We start from the raw sequence: 21,957 nt of genomic DNA on the forward strand, positions 1-21,957 counted from the left end.
AACAACGTTACAGAGCAGTAGTACTTTAAACAGTATGGTATTGGCATAAAAAGAGACACAAAGGTCAATGGAACAGAACAGAGAGCCCAGAAATAAATCCATGCATATATGGTCAATTAATTTACCTGTGCTTAGCAGGTAAGATATAAGAAAAAAGATTAAACTACAGTGTGTGACCACCATCAGAGCAAAGATCTCACACCACACTATTATATAAGGATTTAAGAGAAACAATGGTCATTTTATTTGTGCTCATAAAATACTAATTGTAAAGCAAAATATTTTCCCCTATGACCTCAACGATAATTTCAAAATTTATTCCCAAATCTCCTTAGTTCAACAGCTTTCGAGTAATACTAGAGTGAGGAAAAGAGACCCTGGAAAACATGAGTCTATAAAATGAAAGTCACTAAAGTTTATTAGAGGTTTTTTGTTTGTTTTTTTATAAAGTTGCTTGTGCTTTATTTTTATTTTTTTAATATTTATTTATTTATTTAGGCTGCGCCAGGTCTTAGCTGCAGCACGTGGACTCTTAGTTGTGGCATGTGGACTCTCAGTTGTGGCACATGAACCCTTAGTTGCGGCATGCATGAGGGATCAGTTTCCCGACCAGGGATTGAACCCAGGCCCCCTGCATTGGGAGCGCAGGGTCTTACCCACTGAACCACCAGGGAAGCCCCTGTTTGTTTTATTTTTTTTCTCCCCGCCATGAGGCACATGGAATCTTAGTTCACTGACCAGGGAATGAACCCATGCCCCGTGCATTGGAAGCGGGAGTCTTAACCACTGGACCACCAGGGAAGTCCCTAGAGTTTTTATTTTTCTTGTCTTGAGTTAATAAGCAAAAGGTTCTCAAAAGCAGGAAAATCTGCCTTAGCTAAGATTTAGACATCTAAGGAAATTTGAAATGCAGTCCTGATAAAACAAATGCCATTAACATGAGTATTCCAAAAACACCTACCAACTTTACTACCTATTCTTCAATTCTTTGAAAGACAATTTTCATAGTAAACCATGAATAACCATGGATTATATATCATATACATATTTTAAATGAAAAAAAAACACCTTGGGTCAATTAAAAAAGCATTCTTGCAAAGTAGAGGAAGAAAATAAAATGCAACCACTTCAACATAAAAGACACTCTTATAGGAAAGAATGGGAGACTGACAGATAACTTGTCAAGCCTTAAACAAGGTTCAAAAAGTATAAGAGTCCTTTGAGTTACCTTTTCCTACTATAATGAACATAAGTGTCACTGATAAAAGCAAATTTAAAATTCTCACCAAGGGGACATCCCTGGTGGCGCAGTGGTTAAGAGTCCACCTGCCAATGCAGGGGGACATGGGTTCGATCCCCAGTCCTGGAAGGTCCCACATGCCGTGGAGCAACTAAGCCCATGAGCCACAACTACTGAGCCAGTGTGCCACAACTACTGAAACCCATGTGCCCTAGAGCCCATGCACCACAACTACTGGGCCCATGCACCACAACTACTGAAGCCCACGCGCCTAGAGCCCATGCTCTGCAACAAGAGAAGCCACCGCAATGAGAAGCCCGCACACTGCAACAAAGAATAGCCCCTGCTCGCCACAACTAAAGAAAGCCTGTGCACAGCAACGAAGACCCAAAACAGCCAAAAGTAAATAATAAAAATTAAATTAAATTAAATTCTCACCATGTTTTGGATTCCTTTTCAAACTTGGCTGTGGCTGGGGAGGTGGTGGAGGTGGAGGTGGAGGTGGTGGAGAGTCTCTGTCATGACTTATGACTCTATCCACTGATCCATATATTGCCAGTGTCAGACAGTTGTACCAGCCTCTTAGCACCAAACCATCAGTATTCACCTGATTTGGGGGGAGGGGGAGGGGAAGAGATATCTTTCAAATGAATGTTTTACTATGTCAGAAGTAAACTGATATCAAATTAGTTTGTGGTTCAACTAAAGTATAAAAGTATGCTGAAATGCAAAGGTCAATACTGGTGGAAATTCACCCAGAGGCACAACTTTTGCATGGCCCTCCAGAGTTACCATACCTAAAACTGTCTCAGGACTACATCTCCCCAGTTCTATACTTTAGGCCAATCCTATTCAAAAAGCATAACCAGATTCCCAACCAAGAAAAGAAAAATGAGAAGGAAATTACGAGGGAGCTACTGCCAATTCATAAATTAAACCCAAATAGTTACAGGGGTCATGGAGATACACAAAAGTACAAATTGTGCCCAGTCTCAAGAACTACAAAGCCTATAAAATTATACAGCATTCTTTTTACATGACATGCAGGTATATTCTATGTATCTACATTGTACTTAAAAAGTAAGGGTAACCAGAGGCATTAAACAAATTGTTTTTGCTAAGAAACTTTATCCTAAAAAGATCAAAGATTTTATCAATGCCATTAACCCTCAATATTTCCTTATAAAATAACTTTATGTTTTTCAGAGCTTATCTATTAATCACTCTATCTTCACAATAACTATGAGAGGTAATCAGAGAAAACATTATCAACAAATAAGAAAATGAGAGCGTCAGTAGAAAAATTTGGCTAGAAACCAAAGCCCCTGACTTCTGAGTTCTCCTCCCACTCTACAGTGTTGGGTAAAGATGAAATAATAAGTGGTAATGGAACCCTAGAGGGTTCTAGAGGAAGAAAAAAATTATTATTCTCCTTGCTAACCTTAGCAAACTCTAGCAAAGGGAAATCGGGGACCAGAAGAAAGGCTCAAAGACTATGCCCATGGATTGACAAACTCTAAACAGAAATACCACTGGAAGGAAGATAAATAGATAAAGAATACAATTTTTAGTCTAAACAAGGTGCAGAGGATTAAATACCCATCCCCCACCAAAAACAAACAGCAGGCTGAGTAGTCCCATATTAGATCACCATTATTTTTGGATTTTGGCTCTTCCATGATTCAGATCTTTTAGATGCTTTTAGAATGGCATTTGGTATCAAGAAAAAGACACTTTTGATACGCAAGGAAGAAGTATGAAATATGAATTTTTAAAGAAAACTTAATTAAGGTACAATGGTGTTTAATAATAATTTACCTGCCTGTCATCTTCTGAATTTGCCCACCTAAATGAAAAGAAGGAAAAGCACAGATGCTGGCTTCTTCCTGACCCAAGTATAAAATTAGAATAAAGGGCTATATGGGTAGATAATAGCATTACAACATCTTTGCTCCATTTTAAAATAGCTTCTGGAATACAAGAGGAATCAGACAAGAAATGATGATATTCTGCAGAACTAGAACCAAGTAAGTTGACATTCTGCATCACTGGTTTATCTGGATCAAAAACTCTGAATGGAGGTGAGAACAACGGTAGTAACAAGTTGAAAACTGACTTCTACAATTACCTTTGAGTTGGGTCTAAAGATGATGGAAGTATTCTCATCATATTCCAGGCTGCCAAAAGAGTAGGAATAAATATATATGCTCAAACACTGAACATCACAGTTCATGAAGAAGTTTTTCTAGATTCATATATTTCAATCAAATGCTAGATTTGTGTTTTAATGAACTACAAAGTTTGGGTTTAATTTACTCTCCACAAAATGATATCAAGAAAAAGTATAAAACAAACCCCCCAGAGATTCTGGTCCAATTGCTTTGAGGTGTGTGTGAGAATCAATGTTTGTTTAAAAGCATCCCAGGTAATTCTAATGTACAGCCAGAGTAGAGACCCATAGCATTATAGTCTTCAAAAAAAATGTATACTGGGACCAAAATTTTTAAAAAGCACCTATTTTTATCAGGTACTGACATAAGAATAACATTCTATAATATTAAAAATTAGCTGCTTCAGATTACCTAGGTTCCCTTCATTTTAAAAAGAGGTTAAATTATCAATATAATTTAATAATAAATGAGTGGAGAATCAATAAAAGAATAAGCAAAATCTAGAAAACTTAATTCCTGACAGGGACAGAAAATATTCCATTTTTAAGCTGCCTTTAAAAAATTTTTTTTTTATAAATGAGTTTTTATAAATGAGTAAACCCATCTGACGGTTAATTCATTTGTAGACATCAAAACAACTAGTGTTAGTCATATCTAGCATGTATCACGTAATTCAAAATAGGAGTAACTATTAACAAAATTCTCATTTTACAAAAATGTGACTATGGAATTTTAAATTATGTAGTAGTGTGATGTAAAAAACATAGACAAAATCTCAATGTGTTTATATAGGTTTTTTTAAGAATCAAAAAGTAATCTTTTCCAAATTAGAAGGGTATTATCAAATCATGTGATATGTATAATGCATACATCAATAAAAAGCAAACAAAAGATGGTTAATGTTTCACACATTTAAAATTTTATTTTATAAATAAACTCAACATGTTCTTAGGAGCTTGACATTTCCTTAATATTGTCAATTGAGAAAATTAAACCCTGAGTTCTTGGGTCTACCACCATACATAGCCTTTTCTTCTATCTAAAGAATAAAAAGGTTTTGCTTACTAACTTATGAGTTTCTGGTGAAATTACCTAGTAAGTACATACCTTCCCAACCTATCGAAAACTGGGGCACTTGGTTTGCTTACATTGTTAAAGAATAAGTCTAATTGAAATGTGTGCGGTGATGTCTCCCTGTGAATGAAACAAAGTTGAAACGTCAGCCTTTACAATAATCAGTTCCTAAATTAAAACAAAAAACAAAGTAAGTACAAATTTAAGAGCAATTCTAGAATTAAGATAAAATATTCCTAATATGTAAATAACAAAAACACGGAGTTAACTGCAATATTTCCTGTAATTTTATTCACATCCAATTCTCAAGTAGTCAACTATTCACTTTGAGTATTACTGAAAAATTTTTAGCCATAAAATATCTTTCGCCTGCTACTTGGACCATTTTAAAACACAAAGATATTTAAATTTTTTAATGTATTTTAATGCAAATGCTAATTAATCATGATATCTAGTTTTATAATTCCTTATATCATTATTCTATTAGCAAAAAGAATCAGGAGTTAACTAACTTTAAGTTGTAAATAATAATTACCATTTAATTTCAATTTAACCCACATTCATACAGGACTATAATAATAATTTGAGCATCAGAGTCCTAAATTGTGACTTAAAGCCCAGACTGAAATTTGTATATAGCACTAATTTACATAAATATTTTGATTTTTCTATAGACTTCTATAATCAAGATAAAGCCTATTTAATTTGCATTAGAATGAAACCTTGCTACACGCTTGCTGAAATTCCTTAGGCTCAACTAAAATCTTGATTTTTAAACAATGCATGCTTTGTTGTTTATTTATAAAAAATCCAAATGGTAAAAAGTGTAATGCCCAGAGTACTCTGAAAGAGATTCCCTTATGTATTTCTGGTAGAATTACAAACAGGTACAATCATTCTGAAAGACAATATGGCAATAAAATTCAGGAGACTGAGAAAATGTTCACACCATTTGATCCAAAAATACTTTTCTCTACAAAGTGTTTCTATGGAAACACTAATATACAAAGACTTTTTTTCAAGAGGAGGTGCATTATACTAATAATTTGAAAACTAAAAACCATCTAATGGTCTCCACTTTAAGAACTAGCCAAATAAATAAGAGTACATTGATTTGTTAGATTATGCAGTAATTAGAAATCATATTTTCAAATAAATTTAAATGATGTGAAGTACTCCTGACATAATGTTAAATGAAATAAAGGAATACACAGAATAGCATGCAGTGGGATCAGAGCAGAATCATACATTTTATCTTACACAAATTCAACTATATGTGCTCAACAGCTCTAGTCTCTCTGTCCTATCCTTCCTCTTCAAACCAGACCCTGGCCTCCAACATCTCAAGGAAAGGAAAAAGGACTGAAATGCAAATTCTTTCCTCTGGAAGCACCAAAGACTCAGGTCCTGGTCACTGAAAAGCGATTTAAAGAATCAATGGTGTAAGGCAATTATACTTCAATAAAGATGTTTAAAAAAAAAATAAATAAATAAAAAAAAAAAAAAAAAAAAAAAAAAAAAAAAAGAATCAATGGTAATTTGACTCCACTAGACTTTCATCTTAAAACTTGTTGACTCTAAAACCTAACCTCACATAAGATACCACATTTACAAAACACAAAAAACAAAATATATATACAAACGCACACATATAAATTTAAAAACACATGGCCTCAAATGTTAAGATTCTCTCAGAATGGAGGGGTAACAGGGGTTTTAATTTTACCTGACATAGTTCTGAATTTCATAATGAGAAAAAATACTATCATAAAGTGTGCTGTACAAATATATCATCTCTAACATTACTTTCAACCTTGAGATTTCAGGCTTCCCAACATCTTACATATTTGTATTACTGAATCAATACCTTATTTTACTGTTCTACAACATACTGTGTATCAAGTTGTTTCTGATAATAATTTCATATTTGGAACTATTAAAACATGAACAGCCATTCACGCCCAGCTAAGAAAAAGGAGAGAGATAAGAAGAGCGGAAATGTAACAAATACTCTTACCCACTGCAGCTAATGGCAGAGATTCATATTGCCTGCTGTGGTAGCCAGCCTCCAAAATGGCCCCCAAAGACCCCTGCTTCCTGGTATTCACACCCCTGTGTAGTTCCCTCCCACACTGTACCAGCAGAATATGTAATCAACAGAATATAGTAAAAGCAGTATATTGAAGTATGTCACAGTATGCCATTTCTGATATTAAGTTATAAAATACAGCAACTGTGGCTTCCTTCTTGGGCATGCTCTCTCACTTTCATTCTTGGATCACTCACCCTGCAAAAATACATGCTGTGACATAAGCAACCCATAGAAAGGATCTCCTGGCAAAGAACTGAAGATCTGCCAACAGTCATGTGAACAGGCTTCTAAAATTCCCCAGCCTCAGTCAAATCTGAGACTGCAACCCAAAGCCTATATCTTAGTTATAACCTTATGAGGGAACTTGAGCCAATCAAGCAGCTCCCAGGTTCCTGACCCTCAGAAATAGGGGGGGATTAGGTTGCTAAATTTGCTACAGTTTGTTATACAGCAACAGATAACTAATAGACCTTTCTTGACCAAAAGCAGTACAGTTAGAGAAGACTGCTGGATACACTATCATTACTCCATCTTTCTCATTCTACACACATAGGAAAAGTAGAAAGAAATACAGGAACACAGGAGTTTTTATTTCCTTACACATGGCAAAAAAGATATGAAGTCAATTACAATGATTTGTCATTACAAATACTAATCATTCTTACTGTTTTGTTTTGTATTTGTTTTACCTTTGATTGACCTGAAAACATTTGAAGATTTGTATATCTACCTCTACGAATAACCAACTACTTTTCACAATTATGAAGAAATGAGCCCTTAACTTTGAATCTGTACCATTAACAGTCACCCCTGTAGCTGGCTTAACTCTTTCAGGTAATAGAAACTGAGCTATCGCAGCATGGACATAACAAAATGTGGCACTGATACATAAGAGTAACACCTAGGCCATAAGCTAAAAACCCACAGATATATTTATTATACATATTCATGTTTCTATAACCAAAATTTAGCTTTCATCTCCAATTCATGTAATTAAAATCAGAAGAAGATGATTATTCATGTTACAACAAAGATCAAATTCCTCTGTTTTATGTCAGTTGTTAAAATTATCAACAACTCCACAATAGGGAATTCCCTGGAGGTCCAGTGGTTAGGACTTGGTGCTTTCTCTGCCATGGCCCAGGTTCAATCCCTGGTCAGGAAACTAAGATCCCACAAGCCGTACTGCATGGCCAAAAAATAAAAATTAAAAAAAGATTAAAAAAAAAAAAAAAAAACAACTCTACATCAGGAACCATGTCTTACATTTGGTTTATTTCACAAAGAGCCTAAGAAAGAGAAATGATGCTCAAATAACTACGTGCTCAGTACAACTAATGGCTAATGTGAAGCTACATATTTATAAAAAGACACACATATCAGGCTAAGGAGATCACCAATAAGTCATGAAAACTGATACTATAAAATAATATAATAAAAAATGTAGCAACATAATAAAAGATATATTTCTAAATATTCAGACTCATTTTTATTTACTTTCAAGGAAAAAGTCACGTTAAAAATACTTCTTCTACTATACTGTGCCACCCTAGAATGGTTTGGAAAACATAAACCTATTTCCACCAATTAAAAAAAAAGAAATGAAGAAAGAAAAACTTAATCTAGTACTCAGGTCAAATAATGACTCTTTTCAAGTTTATAATAATATATGGATTATACAGAAAACCTAAAGTCAATTACAATGCAACATAGCATAACCATAACTGAATAAAGTTTTAGGTTTTTTGTTTTCTACTTACAAAATATTACCTTAAATTTTTGCATTTAAGAGTATGTTTCTAGATCAACTTTAGTCAAAAGTACTTTTAAAAAAGAAAACTGACTTACCCATATGCTCTACTGTCAGGCAAGCTGCTATGGGCTCTTACTCCTGGGGGTATGACTCGGACTTCATTGATATAAACCACACATGGAAAACGAACCACGTCTATATGAGAACTTTGCTTTAAGAAAAAGGGGGAGAGGAATATACTGTAAGCAAAACACTTTGTCTATTCAAAATTTATTCACTTCAATTTGTTTCATTCAGAATGCCACAAATAATTTTAAAATAAACACCACATCATTGAAACAGTGCTATTACATTATTTATAATGGTATTAAAAATCACTCTTAAAAATATCTGACAATCAAATGTACCTAGTTAAATTTCTCCATTTGTATAACAACATTTCCTGCATCTGCTTCCCTGCTGATGTTTTGCTTAGGCCAATATAGACCTACAATCCTTTACTGGAAACCTCTGGAGCCAGACACCGTTCAGAATCCTGACTTTTGGAATTCCTTGGTGGTCCAGTGATGAGTACTACGCGCTTCCACTGCAAGGGGCACGGGCTTGATCCCTGGTCAGGGCATTAAGATCCCGCACACCAGGCAGCGCCAGCCAAAGACAAAACAGAATCCTGACTTTTCAGATTTTTAGAAAGCAAATGATACAAACACTACATATTACTTAACACCCCCAGTGGCTTCTGGGGCAGTACCTTGTAACCAAAACATTAATACTTCTGCAGCAACATGTATAAACAGTCATACTAAATAAAGATTATAACTAGCATCATATCAGTTCAAATCAGAGCATGTGGCCAGATGTATTTAGGGCAGACTTTTCTGCCATTTTTGAATTTCTGAATTATAGATGAGAGATTGTGACTCTCTACTTAAATTAGCTTAATTTACCAAACTTACGTACTAATATCAAGAGATCAAGGGAAGCCATTTAGGCACCGAACAGTTAAGGTAAACCCTCTCAAATTTAAAAAAGGAAAAAAAATCCACAAACTAAGAATTTATTATAATAACATAAATGGATAGCATAAATTTAGTGTACATTTATTTCTATGTATCATTTGATACAAGATCAGACAAATGTAGTTCTTGCGATCAATAATTTTAAAAGAAATTTTTTACATTGTTTTTGGACGACTGTTTTATATCAACTTTTCCTAGCAGTTCAGCTAAACATCATTACCTAGTGGTCAAAGTTTAGAATAAGAATGGTTCATATTATTTGCATCTAGAAAGACTGAGTCCTAAGTGCCTCTTGAAGCTGCAAAGAATACTGTGCCTATCAACAGACCAAAAGACTAGTCAAATGAGTCTTTCCTAAAATGTGACAGAGGATGACTTTCCAATTTTGCATTTTAAGCTCAGAGATTAAATATAATTAAATATATAGGTATAGAAATCTTAACATAATGTTAACTATTCAAGTGTACTTTATACTCTCAAAGATATAAAAGAAACAGGATGAATGCAAAGTGTGGCTGATTGCTGTTTGTTTTCCAATACAACTCTTCTTCTAGAGAAGTTTGAGTTGGGCAAAAGTAAACTAAAAACTGAATTTCCCATATCCTGGGAAGCCAGTGTGAACATGTGATTGCTAGATTCTGATCAATGGGATGTAAATGGAAATGATGTAGGCAACTCTGGGTCATGTCCTTAAAGGGAAGATTCAGACTTCAGAAACTCCTGCCACCTCTTCTTCTATACTCTGCTGCCTTTCTAGAACACATGTTATGGTAAGCTGTCTTGGACAATGCAGGCAATTCCCTAAGAATGGGAGAGGAACCTGTCTCTGACAATGCAGAGCTGTCACATTAGCCCTAGAATACTTAAAACCAGATTGAAAGAGAAAACCCTATTTTATCTAACCCACTGTTATCCTGACTTTATGAAAGCAGCTGAAATTGTATCCTAATTATTACAAACATACTATAGGTATTCAATAAATATTACAGTAGATTTATATAAAAGAAATAAGCATTCTGCCTCAAACTTTGGTTCTGTTTCCGTCCTGTAAAGAACTCCTCTACTTAAAAAGTCTACTATACAGAAGCTCCTTTGCTTATATGGTTAAAAATTCTCATTAATATTTACAAAGGAAACTTACAACAAAACTTTATTTATTCTAACCTCCTTCCACCCTGCCCCCTGCTAATTAATGAATGGTATTAGTAGTAGTTAGGGTGTAGTCACTGTGGACCTAAAAAAATGAACTTGAGGTTTTACAAATAGCCTTTCAAAATCTATTTTGTTTGTAAGTAGAAGAGTTTTTATATTAGTTGCTACCACTTTTATTCAACATTTATTTTGAAACACTTACTAAATGTCTATAATGTTCCAAGGTATGCTAGGTCCTGAGAATATAAAGACAAAACATAATCCCTGCCATTAAGGTACAATCTACTGTAGCAGATGAATAGATAAATTGCTATGATACAGACTCACACAGGAAACTATGAAAATTCAAAAGCGTACTTACCTAAATCAGACTGTGGGCAAATATTTGTGGGGAGAAAAGAAGAGTGTCAGGGAAGGCTTCCCAAAAGAAGTAGCACCTGATCTAAGTAAGTGTTTAAGGAAAACAAGAATCAGTGGAACAGAGGGAGAAAGAGCTTTCTAGGCAAAGGGAGAAGCATGTGCAAAAGGAATGCAAACAAGAACTTGGAAGGTTCAAGAAATTACAAGCATAGTTCACCAAGCCTAGAGGGCAAAATGTGGGAGGAAAATAGGGCAGAGTAGCTAAACACAATCAATAGAATTACAAGAAATAAGTTTTTCATTCACTGCCAGAAGTCAACTCCAAAAATTTGTATTGCCATTTAGGACCTCTCTCCTGAGCCCCAGACCACTATATCCAACTGTCAACTAGACATCTCCATTTGAATGTCCCTCTGGCACCAAAAACTCAACAAGTCCAAAACTAAACTGTCCTACATCAGTGATGGCACCACGATCCAGACAATGGCCAAGAGAGAAAACATTATCATCCTTGGATTCTTTCTCATTCTCTCTCACCTAAATAATTCCTTCACCCAAACATCAAGTCCTATTGATTAAACCTCTAAACAGCTCTCAGATCTGTGCATTTCCCTCCACTTCCGCTGTCACTCCTCTAGTTCTAGACACTAGGCCAAATTCCTTGCTCTTATAAACAAGTATGGTCTCTTCTCACCACTCCAAATTTATAGCCCCAACATACCCTGGTTTTCCTCATCTTTATGCCGTCACTCATGCTACTGTCTCTGCTTAGAACCCTTCCACGCTCCTCTCCCAACTCCTTTCAGATGTCAACTTTCTCTTAAAAGCTAAGTCAGATCAAGTCTAGATGAGTGCTTATCAAACTAAATTCTAATTGCTTCTTTTAACTCTCCTGTTGGAGTGGTATTTCAAGAAGACAAGAACCAAGTCTCAGTTTACTGTTATATTCATAGTGCTGAGCATATTCATTTAATGAATGAAAGACTTTTTTAACTTTTTTTAATTATTTATTTATTTATCTATCTATCTACTTATTTATTTATTTTTGGCTGCGTTGGGTCTTCCTTGCTGCACGTGGGCTTTCTCTAGTTGCAGCAAGCAGGGGCTCCTCTTCATTGTGGTGCACGGGCTTCTCACTGTGGTGGCTTCTCTTTGTTGCAGAGCACGGGTTCTAGGCGCGCGGGCTTCAGTAGTTGTGGCTCACGGGCTCTAGAGCGCAGGCTCAGTAGTTGTGGCACATGGGCTTAGTTGCCCTGCCGGCATGTGGGATCTTCCCGGAGCAGGGCTCGAACCCGTGTCCCCTGCATTGGCAGGCGGATTCTTAACCACTGCGCCACCAGGGAAGCCTGAAAGACTTTTAACAGGTGCTTAATAAGAGCTGACTGAATTGTGTTCTCAAAGTTAAAAATATTACAATGAAGCAGGGGCTTAAAATATCTAGAGTACCTAAACCTAGGAAGACAGGTTGACAGTGGGAAACCATGGAATGGAAGGTTTATGATTAGAGAGGTACCTGTAAAGTGAAGGACAGATTGGTCAGGTTCCATGACTCAGCCACATCTATCTAAGGAAGAAGTCATTGTGTGTTTAAAGGTCACATTATAGCTGTCTCTCCTTACTTTCCTATTCCTGCAACTATCTTCTCTTCCCTATCCTCTCCTAAGGGTAAACTAAGGCTATGTCATCTATGCCTGCCACTTCCATTATCACTGCTGTTTGCATGAGTTCCAAATTGGCTTCCTAAACTCTAAAATGAAGTAGGACTTTCTAACATCAATCACCCTCGTAAGACTGAATTTTAAGCCGGCAATTTCACTCTGGAAAGTAATAAAGGACTAATTAAAGACATACAAAACAATTTAGCCTCAAGAATATCATATCACTGTAAAAAGTCAGAAGCCTAAATGTATGAGAATTTAATATATAAATAATAGCATTACCACTTAAAGAACTATTACACAACCAATAAAAAAGATATTATACAGAATATCTTGGGAAGAAAACAGGATGGCTTGGGACAGGGATAAAAGATTTACTTTTTACTGTACACACTTTTGAATTGGTACCTCATACGTGTGTTACCTAGTCAAAAAAGAGAGAGAATGTTTGAAAATGAAGCTTACTTTTAAAATGTTGTACAGGTGTACTTCTTCATTTATAAAGATGCACAACACATTGTTAGGTGAGAAGAGAAACCAGAAAACAGTATTATAGTCATCAGTACCTTAACGTGTGTGGTTGGTGTATACATTTAAGTGTACGTGTGTATGTATATATATATTTTTTTAATTACTAGAGGACTTGTGAAAAATTTAAGAAAGTTGTTAATGATAGATGAGACTACGAAAGATGGAACTATGAAAGCCTTTGCTTTTCTGTAAATTCTAATTATTCTATAATAAAATTAAAATTTACTAAAATAACATATTTTTTATTTTTTTAAAAGTGGCATACAAACCACAACACAATTTGTAATTCATTTAGCACTACTCAAACCCCTTTACATATTCCCCTTGTGAAACTTGAATAAATGCCTGTCTTCCCTACCAGGTTACAAATTCCTTTGAAAGCAAGTGCAGTAAATTTTGGGTTTTTTTGCTACCTGTATTGCCCCTCCTAGAGCTATGCCTCACCTTCAAAAGTGTTTTTCATAAATAATTGTTAAACAGATTCCCAACTTCCTACTGTGAGAACCTATCTGGTGTCTGACTAAACAAATCAAAAACTAAAATATCTTGTTCCCATCAAAGCCACTTCAAACCCACTTCCAGACTCTTCTATGACTAACAATGGCCCCACTAGTTCTCTAGTTCCATCAGTTCTCTATAACTAGAATTCTATCATTTTTAACTACTCTCACACAATCAGTTGCCATCCTGTCAATTCTACAACCAGAATTTATATTGTACCTATTCCCTCCTCCTTAATCCCACTGGGACACAGCACTGCACAGGTTTAGAGCCAGGAAATGTGCATTGGTATGTCTTAATTCAGCTATGCCACTTTAGGAAAGTCACCTAACTTCTCATGCTCAGTTCCTTATCTATCAAATGGGGATAACTATCTTTCAAAATTGATTCATGAATTAGAGATAATGTATTTAAATTACCAAAGCACTGCGTCTTGCACAAAATAAGCATTCAATAAATGCTATTGGGCTTCCCTGGTGGCGCAGTGGTTAAGAATCTGCCTGCCAATGCGGGGGGCACGGGTTCAAGCCCTGGCCCGGGAAGATCCCACATGCCGCGGAGCAACGAAGCCCATGCGCCACAACTACTGAGCCTGCGCTCTAGAGCCCGCAAGCCACAACTACTGAAGCCCGCGCACTTAGAGCCCGTGCTCCGCAACAAGAGAAGCCACTGCAATGAGAGGCCCGCGCACCACAACGAAGAGTAGCCCCCGCTCGCCACAACCAGAGAAAGCCCACGCACAGCAACGAAGACCCAACGCAGCCAAAACATTTTTTAAAAATTAAAAAAAAATAAAAAATTAAAAAATAAATGCTATCAATGATTACTGCCCATCTGCTAACTCAAGTTTTCATTATGTCTCACCTTTTCTTCTCAATTTGCCACCTCTAATTATTCTGAACCATTTTAGGCATTACTGATGTACCAATGTACTGGTGTACTAACCTACCTTAATTTTACTAATCATAGCATTTGCCTGCTCAAAAACTACTTATTTCTTACAAAATAAAGCCCATACGCCTTTGCTGACCATTTAAGGAACTCTGTGATTTGGCTTCAAACTGCCTATCAGGTGCCACTTCACACTACTACTTCAGCATACCCTTCCAAAGGACTGACTACTCCAGGAGAATGCCCTCCTTTCCTATATATAACTGTGGAACATATTCTCTTCCACCAAAGACCAAGTTCATATGCCACCTTCCTTGATGAAGTCTTCCCTGATACTCTCAAATGAAAAGTGATCTGTCCCTCCTCTGAAATCACGTAGCCTTTTTTTGTACCACCAAAGGGAGCTAAATAAATATTGACTGGGGTCCTAATATATCAGACACTCATAAGCTTTTTGGAAATAAAGGAGACAAACCTCAAGAAATTTCTACTCTGTCTCTATGCACTCATCATAATCTAACTTGAATCATAATTTTGCGGACCTCATGTCCAATACTAGTTATAAACTCCTTGAGAACAAACATCCCAATCTTCCATATCCCCAAAAAACCCCTACTCCTACTTCAAGACTCAGTTCAAATATGATCTCTACTAAGCCTTCCTCCATCAATGCCAGAAGGTATTTACTACCGGTCCTATCCTCTCCATAGTCCTCAATGCTTGCTTAAGAATGAATGAATACTAGATTTCTAAATATATGGTAAGTGAATCAATGCTAACTTTCCTGATCTAGTAAACTACTAAACTAATTCATCATATGCTTTTTTTTCATTTTTAACTGTTCTCTATTTCTGTACGCATGATAGGTTTGTTCTTATCCAACTACTGCCTCCACTGTGAGTTTTCTAAAGCCTAGCTGGAACTGCAGTCAGAAAAGTATGGTCACTGAACAAACAGAGCTAATTGACCCACATGAAATGAGAGACCACAAGGTAATTCACTGTTAGTAAGATACGCTAAAGTTTCCAAATATTTGATTTTTATACACCTATAAACCATTTGTTAAAATAATCAGAAGACCAAGGTTGTCAAACTTTTTATTTAACAAGTACCAAAGTACAACTGCTACCCACTACCATCCCTACCTTTGAAGACAGAAAAGTTCTCTCTTAAGGTACAAACTACTGTATGTATAGAACAAATAAGCTACAAGGATATATTGTACAGCACAGGGAATGCAACCAATATTTTATAATAACTTTAAATGGAGTATAATCTATAAAAATTGTGAATCACCATGTTGTACACTTGAAACTAATATTGTAAATCAACTATACCTCAATTTTTTAAAAAAAGTTCTCTAGAGGACTTCCCTGGTGGTACAGTGGTTGAGGCTCCGCGCTCCCAATGCGGGGGGCCCGGGTTCGATCCCTGGTCAGGGAACTAGATCCCGCATGCCGCAACTAAAAAAGGACCCCGCACGCGGCAAACAAGATCCCGGACCCGGCGCAGCCAAATTTAAACATCAACAACAAAAAGTTCTCTAAATTAAGTTTACACTGAAAGAGAAATGTGAGCTCTGGGGTTTCTTTGAATTTCTCTATGAACTTCATTGCTGTACGTTCTTGGCCGGTTGACTATTCAATTTACATATGGCAGAAACAGTCATGCATTCAGGGGCGCTCAAGTTCATACAGAACGATTACTCTACAACAGCCCACTCTCGCCCCTCAAAACGACAACACAATTGTCCTTTACAGTTTGACTACAATTCTCTCCTCTTCACAAGTATGCTGCACACAAAGGACGTTCTGTGTAAGTTCTTCTTGTCCTAACGTGTGAAATCTTTCCAAGAGATAAGTTCTATTAAAGTTTCAGGACAAACTGGAGAACACCGCAATCCTAAACCGAATCAGTGTCACATCTGGGTGGCATAACTCCCGTTAGAAAAGAGACCTCGGAAAAGGATTTGGGAACCAGGAAGCCAACGTGACCCGCTCGGTCACTAACACTACTGTCAAACACAAGGTGTCCGAGACCACTTCCAAAACATCACCTGAGGTAAACCTGAGAACCATGATCCTTTTCAAGGCCCAAAGCGGACCCAGGGGGTTGGGGAGGTGGGTGGGGGACCAAAGCAAGTAGAGCAGCCAACTCAACCAAAGACGACGCGGGGCCGAAACTACTGCAGGGAAATGTAGGGGGTTGGGGGTGGCAACCGCCACCCACCCCCCCAGACGCGGCGCCCACACCCAACCTAGGAGAAGGGAGGGTGTGTGTGAGGAATTAAAGCAGCAATCGGCACGAGGAACAGTCGAGACACGCCTAACGATTTTTTGTGAGAGTCCCCAGTTCGAGAAAAAGGGTCGGAATCAAGTCGCGAAAGCTTACCTCAGCGCTCGGGTGTTTAAAAGTGTCTAAAAATAGCAGCTCCATCGCCGAGTCCACCGCCATGTTTGCCGCGGGCCGGGGAAAGGGGAGGACTTCCGGGGCAGCCCTCCAAGCTCGGCGACAGCGGCTCAGGAGAGGGAGAGACGGCGGTACTTCCGTTGACCAGAGCGCTGGCGCCGCACGCCTGAACCTATCGCGACGCGTCGCGCCTCCGGAAGTCGCCGGCCCAGCCTTCTCCAGCGCGGCGGAGGGCGCCCTCAGAGCGCCGAGAGGGGAAGAGGAAGAAGGGGAGGGACTACGGCGTCTCCAGTGGTTCAAACCGCGTCGTTCTACCGCGTTTTAGAGCCACGACAGCCGCGGGCGGGGGGGGGGGGGGCGCGGAGTGTGGAGCAGGCTTAGGAGAGGCGGAGGAGGGGTGGGGAACGCAGCCAACTCAGGACTCCCAGCCCAGTGAACCGGCCAAAAAGCAACCTTTACAGGGCTGGCAGGAAAAAGGTGCAGTCAGCGAGGTTGGAAAGTAAGACTTTTTTTTAAAAAAAGAAAGGAAACTGTCTCAAAACGAAGAGATTTTTTGTTTCCTCATCTGGAAACGGTGCATTGTCAATAATAATACCTAATCCACAGGCTTATTGTGAAAATTTATTTAAATAAAATTCAAAAAATTGTAAAACGTGAAATGCCATGAAGAGTTAAAATGTCGAGTGAAAAGTAAGCCTCCCTGGCTCCCTGTTGATGAACATTGCAGCAATTGGAATTATTTCGTAGTCTACATTGGCACAAGTGCTTGGGAGAGCAATTAGGAATTATCTAGTAAAATTACATATGCCTACCCCACTTCTAGGAAAATTCTTGCACATGTGCCCAAAGAAATACCTACAGATACAAGAATATTCATGGCAACACTTTATAGTTTTAAAAAGCTGTAAACTTAATTGTCATTAATAAGAAATAATCAGTAAACTCTGGTATATTTATGCAATGCACTAGTATAAAACATGTAGAAAGAATGAACCAGTGCTATATCTACTAACATGGATAATCTAACAAATGGTTAAGCAAACACTTATTCTTCACACATTGAAGAGTATATAGCATTTAAATAGTTCAAAAGATATAAAATAACAAATTTTTAGGAACATATATGTTATAAAATTAAAAAGAAATGCACTGGAATGATAAACACTGAAATTTCAAGATAGTGGTGAACCAGAGGGAGATGTAATTGAGAAGTGCACATGGGCTTCAAATGCTTTGGTAATGTTTTATTTTTTAGGTTGGTGGTTGTTTCACAGGTGTGCCTAACATTATTGTTTGTACCTTTTGGTATGTCTGAAATATTTAATAATAAATTAATTTTTAATTTTTAAAGTAAATCTCCCATCCACTTTCCTCTATTAGGTGTTTATCTCTTTTGCTATTTGTTTTTTTCAAAGAACCACTTCTTGCATTTATATTTATTACTTTTATCATTTTTCTGTTTTCTGATTCTTTAGTTTCTGCTTTTGAATTTGCTAATTCCTTCTTTCTGCTCTCTAGGCTTATATGCTGTTCTTTAATTTCTATGGTGATACTTAAGTTACTTATATTCTTATTTATTACTGTATATTTATGTCTACCAACTCTTCCGTAAACTCTGCTTTAACTGAAACTAGTATACCATGTAGTGCGTTTATTATTGGTATTTTTTTACATAGTCTGATTTTCTTATCTTTGATTTTCTTTTTGACCTAAGAGTAGTGTGAGGTAGATTTAAAAAAATAATAATATTGGGGGAATTCCCTGGCAGTCCAGTGGTTAGGACTCCAGGCTTTCACTGACGAGGGTGCGGGTTCAATCCCTGGTGGGGAAACTAAGATCCCGCAAGAGGCTTGGCCTAATAATAGTAATAATAAACTATTTTTTAGAGCAGCTTTAGTTTTATGGGAAATTGAGCAGATAGTACAGAGTTCCTATCTATATATCCCCTTTTTTCTATCAAGGATTCCCCTATTATTATTATTTTGCGTTATTTAGGGGGGTACATTTATTTTATCTATTTATTTATTTATTTTTTGGCCGCACTGCGCCGCTCTTAGTTTTCCAACCAGGGGTTGGACCCGGGCTGCCACAGCAGTGAAAGTGCCAATTCCTAACCACTGGACTGCCAGGGATTTCCCAGGATGGTACATTTATTACAATTGATGAGCCAGTATTGATACATTATTATTAATTAAAGTCCATATATTACATTGGGCTTCACTCTTTGTGTTGCACATACATACCATGTGTGTATTTGAATTTATAGACTATCTATCTCTGAAATAATTGTGCAAGAAACTGATTGTTATTTTTGCCTCCAGTGATGGGAGCTTGATGGCTAAGGTACAGAAATAGAATTTATTTCCATGTACATGTATTACCTAATAAAAAATAAAACTTTTTAAGATGAATAAGAATTGAGTATAAAAAACGTGTATAAACAACTCTTTCGAGAACTTTTGTTGCATAGAACAAAGAAATGAGGTATTCTTTCATGTGTTTGTTGGCAATCTGTATATCTTCTTTGGAGAAATGTCTATTTAGGTCTTCTGCCCATTTTTGGACTGGGTTGTTTGTTTTTTTGATATTGAGCTGCATGAGCTGCTTGTAAATTTTGGAGATTAATCCTTTGTCAGTTGCTTCATTTGCAAATATTTTCTCCCATTCTGAGGGTTGTCTTCTCATCTTGTTTATGGTTTCCTTTGCTGTGCAAAAGCTTTGAAGTTTCATTAGGTCCCATTTGTTTGTTTTTGTTTTTATTTCCATTTCTCTAGGAGGTGGGTCAAAAAGGATCTTGCTGTGATTTATGTCATAGAGTGTTCTGCCTATGTTTTCCCCTAAGAGTTTTATAGTGTCTGGCCTTACAGTTAGGTCTTTAATCCATTTTGAGTTTATTTTTGTGTATGGTGTTAGGGAGTGTTGAAAGAATGCTCAACATCATTAATCATTAGAGAAATGCAAATCAAAACTACAATGAGGGGGCTTCCCTGGTGGCGCAGTGGTTGAGAATCTGCCTGCTAATGCAGGGGACACGGGTTCGAGCCCTGGTCTGGGAAGATCCCACATGCCGTGGAGCAACTAGGCCCATGAGCCACAACTACTGAGCCTGCGCGTCTGGAGCCTGTGCTCCGCAACAAGAGAGGCCACAATAGTGAGAGGCCCGCACACCGCGATGAAGAGTGGCCCCCGCTTGCCGCAACTAGAGGAAGCCCTCGCACAGAAACGAAGACCCAACACAGCCAAATAATTAATTAATTAATTAATTAATTAATTAATTAAAGGTGCTAATAATTTTTTAAAAAAACAACACTACAATGAGATATCATCTCACACCGGTCAGAATGGCCATCATCAAAAAATCTACAAACAAAATGTTTTCCTGTAAAAATCATCCCTAGTTACTGGCATCCTACAAAAACAGGCTGTTGGCTGGATTTTGCCTGCTGGCTATAGATTGCTGATCTTTGGGTTGGTTGCTTGGGAGAAGACCAGCAAAGCATTGTCCATAAAACAGCAAGTGATAGTTAAACAGTAACAGCCCTTGGTTACTGCTTTTCCATGTGCTGTTACCTGGGAGTGGTACAGTGCACTAGTCTTCAAACCAAATAACAGGGAGTCCTTAACGTAAACATGGGGTCTTTTAGTAAAGACTGAAAGTAATGTGAAAATGATAGTAAGTATTTTGACACAAGAAAAGGAACCCAGCACAGAGCAGTGTGAGCTAAGAACAGCCAACACAGAGGGGGAAGAAAAGAGTGAGTGGAAGGGATTCCCTTCATGTGAGTGGTAGAGATATAGACTGTTCCTTAGTGAGAAGGAACTAGAAATGTAAAGCAGATCCTACCCAGGATTGTTTATATTTGTGTTCAAAATACTTGTTATTAAAATGAACATCATTCTCAAAAAAAAAAAAAATCTACAAACAATAAATGCTGGAGAGGGTGTGGAGAAAAGGGAACCCTCTTGTACAGTTGGTGGGAATGTAAATTGATACAGCCACTATGGAGAATAGTATGGAGGTTCCTTAAAAAACTAAAAATAGAACTACCATATGACCCAGCAATCCCACTACTGAGCATATACCCTGAGAAAACCATAAGTCAAAAAGAGTCATGTACCAAAATGTTCATTGCAGCTCTATTTACAATAGCCATGACATGGCAGCAACCTAAGTGTCCATCCACAGATGAATGGATAAAGAAGATGTGGTACATATATACAATGGAATATTACTCAGCCATAAAAAGAAATGAAATTGAGTTATTTGTAGTGAGGTGGATGGACCTAGAGTCTGTCATACAGAGTGAAGTAAGTCAGAAAGAGAAAAACAAATACCATATGCTAACACATATATATGGAATCTAAAAAAAAAAAAAAGAAAAATGGTCATGAAGAACCCAGGGGCAAGAGGGAATAAAGACACAGACCTACTAGAGAATGGACTTGAGATACGGGGAGGGGGAAGGGTAAGCTGGGACAAAGTGAGACAGTGGCATGGACATATATACACTACCAAACATAAAATAGATAGCTAGTGGGAAGCAGCCACATAGCACAGGGAGATCAGCTCGGTGCTTTGTGACCACCTAAAGGGGTGGGAGAGGGAGGGTGGGAGGGGGGGAGATGCAAGAGGGAAGAGATATGGGGACATATGTATATGTATAACTGATTCACTTTGTTATAAAGCAGAAACTAACACACCATTGTAAAACAATTATGCTCCAATAAAGATGTTTAAAAAAAAGAAAAGAAATGAGGTAATCGTTGGAGGGGAAATGGAATCAAAGAGTATTTTTAAGATGGAGGGTAATAGAGCATGTAGACTGCTGGGAATAAAGCAATGGAGAAACAGTGATGATGAAGAAAGAGGGGGGATATTTCAAGAAGCAATGTATTGAGTGGAGGGAGGGATGGTATCTGGTAGACAAGTAGAAAGTGACCTTTGCTAGAACACCGGCTGCCTAGTAACCAGTGGCAAGAAGGAGTCCATGGGTACACAGCAGGTGGGAGTAATGATTTATTATGTGGAAATAAGGGAGTTCCTTTTTGATGGTTTCTATTGTCTCTGTGCGATCATCAGCTATGATTGAGAGGGCAGAAAGATGT

At 37.4% G+C, this 21,957-nt stretch overlaps 1 protein-coding gene across 2 annotated transcripts in view; it reads right to left on the reverse strand.

Moving 5' to 3' along the window:
* Positions 1–16,940, reverse strand: part of VIRMA (vir like m6A methyltransferase associated) — a 60,625-nt gene extending 43,685 nt beyond the window's left edge. For both annotated transcript variants that reach the window (XM_068525418.1, XM_068525417.1), the window contains exons 1-5: positions 16,834–16,940; positions 8,426–8,541; positions 4,519–4,605; positions 3,369–3,417; positions 1,679–1,847 (exon numbers count right to left, since the gene is read on the reverse strand). In XM_068525418.1, coding sequence (XP_068381519.1) covers positions 1,679–1,847; positions 3,369–3,417; positions 4,519–4,605; positions 8,426–8,541; positions 16,834–16,896 — 484 coding nt within the window. In that variant the 5' untranslated portion in view covers positions 16,897–16,940. The remainder of the gene's footprint in view (positions 1–1,678; positions 1,848–3,368; positions 3,418–4,518; positions 4,606–8,425; positions 8,542–16,833) is intronic.
* Positions 16,941–21,957: the final 5,017 nt, after the last annotated feature.

The sequence above is a fragment of the Eschrichtius robustus genome, chromosome 17 (genome assembly GCF_028021215.1).
Source record: "Eschrichtius robustus isolate mEscRob2 chromosome 17, mEscRob2.pri, whole genome shotgun sequence".
In the NCBI taxonomy this organism is placed as follows: domain Eukaryota; kingdom Metazoa; phylum Chordata; class Mammalia; order Artiodactyla; family Eschrichtiidae; genus Eschrichtius; species Eschrichtius robustus.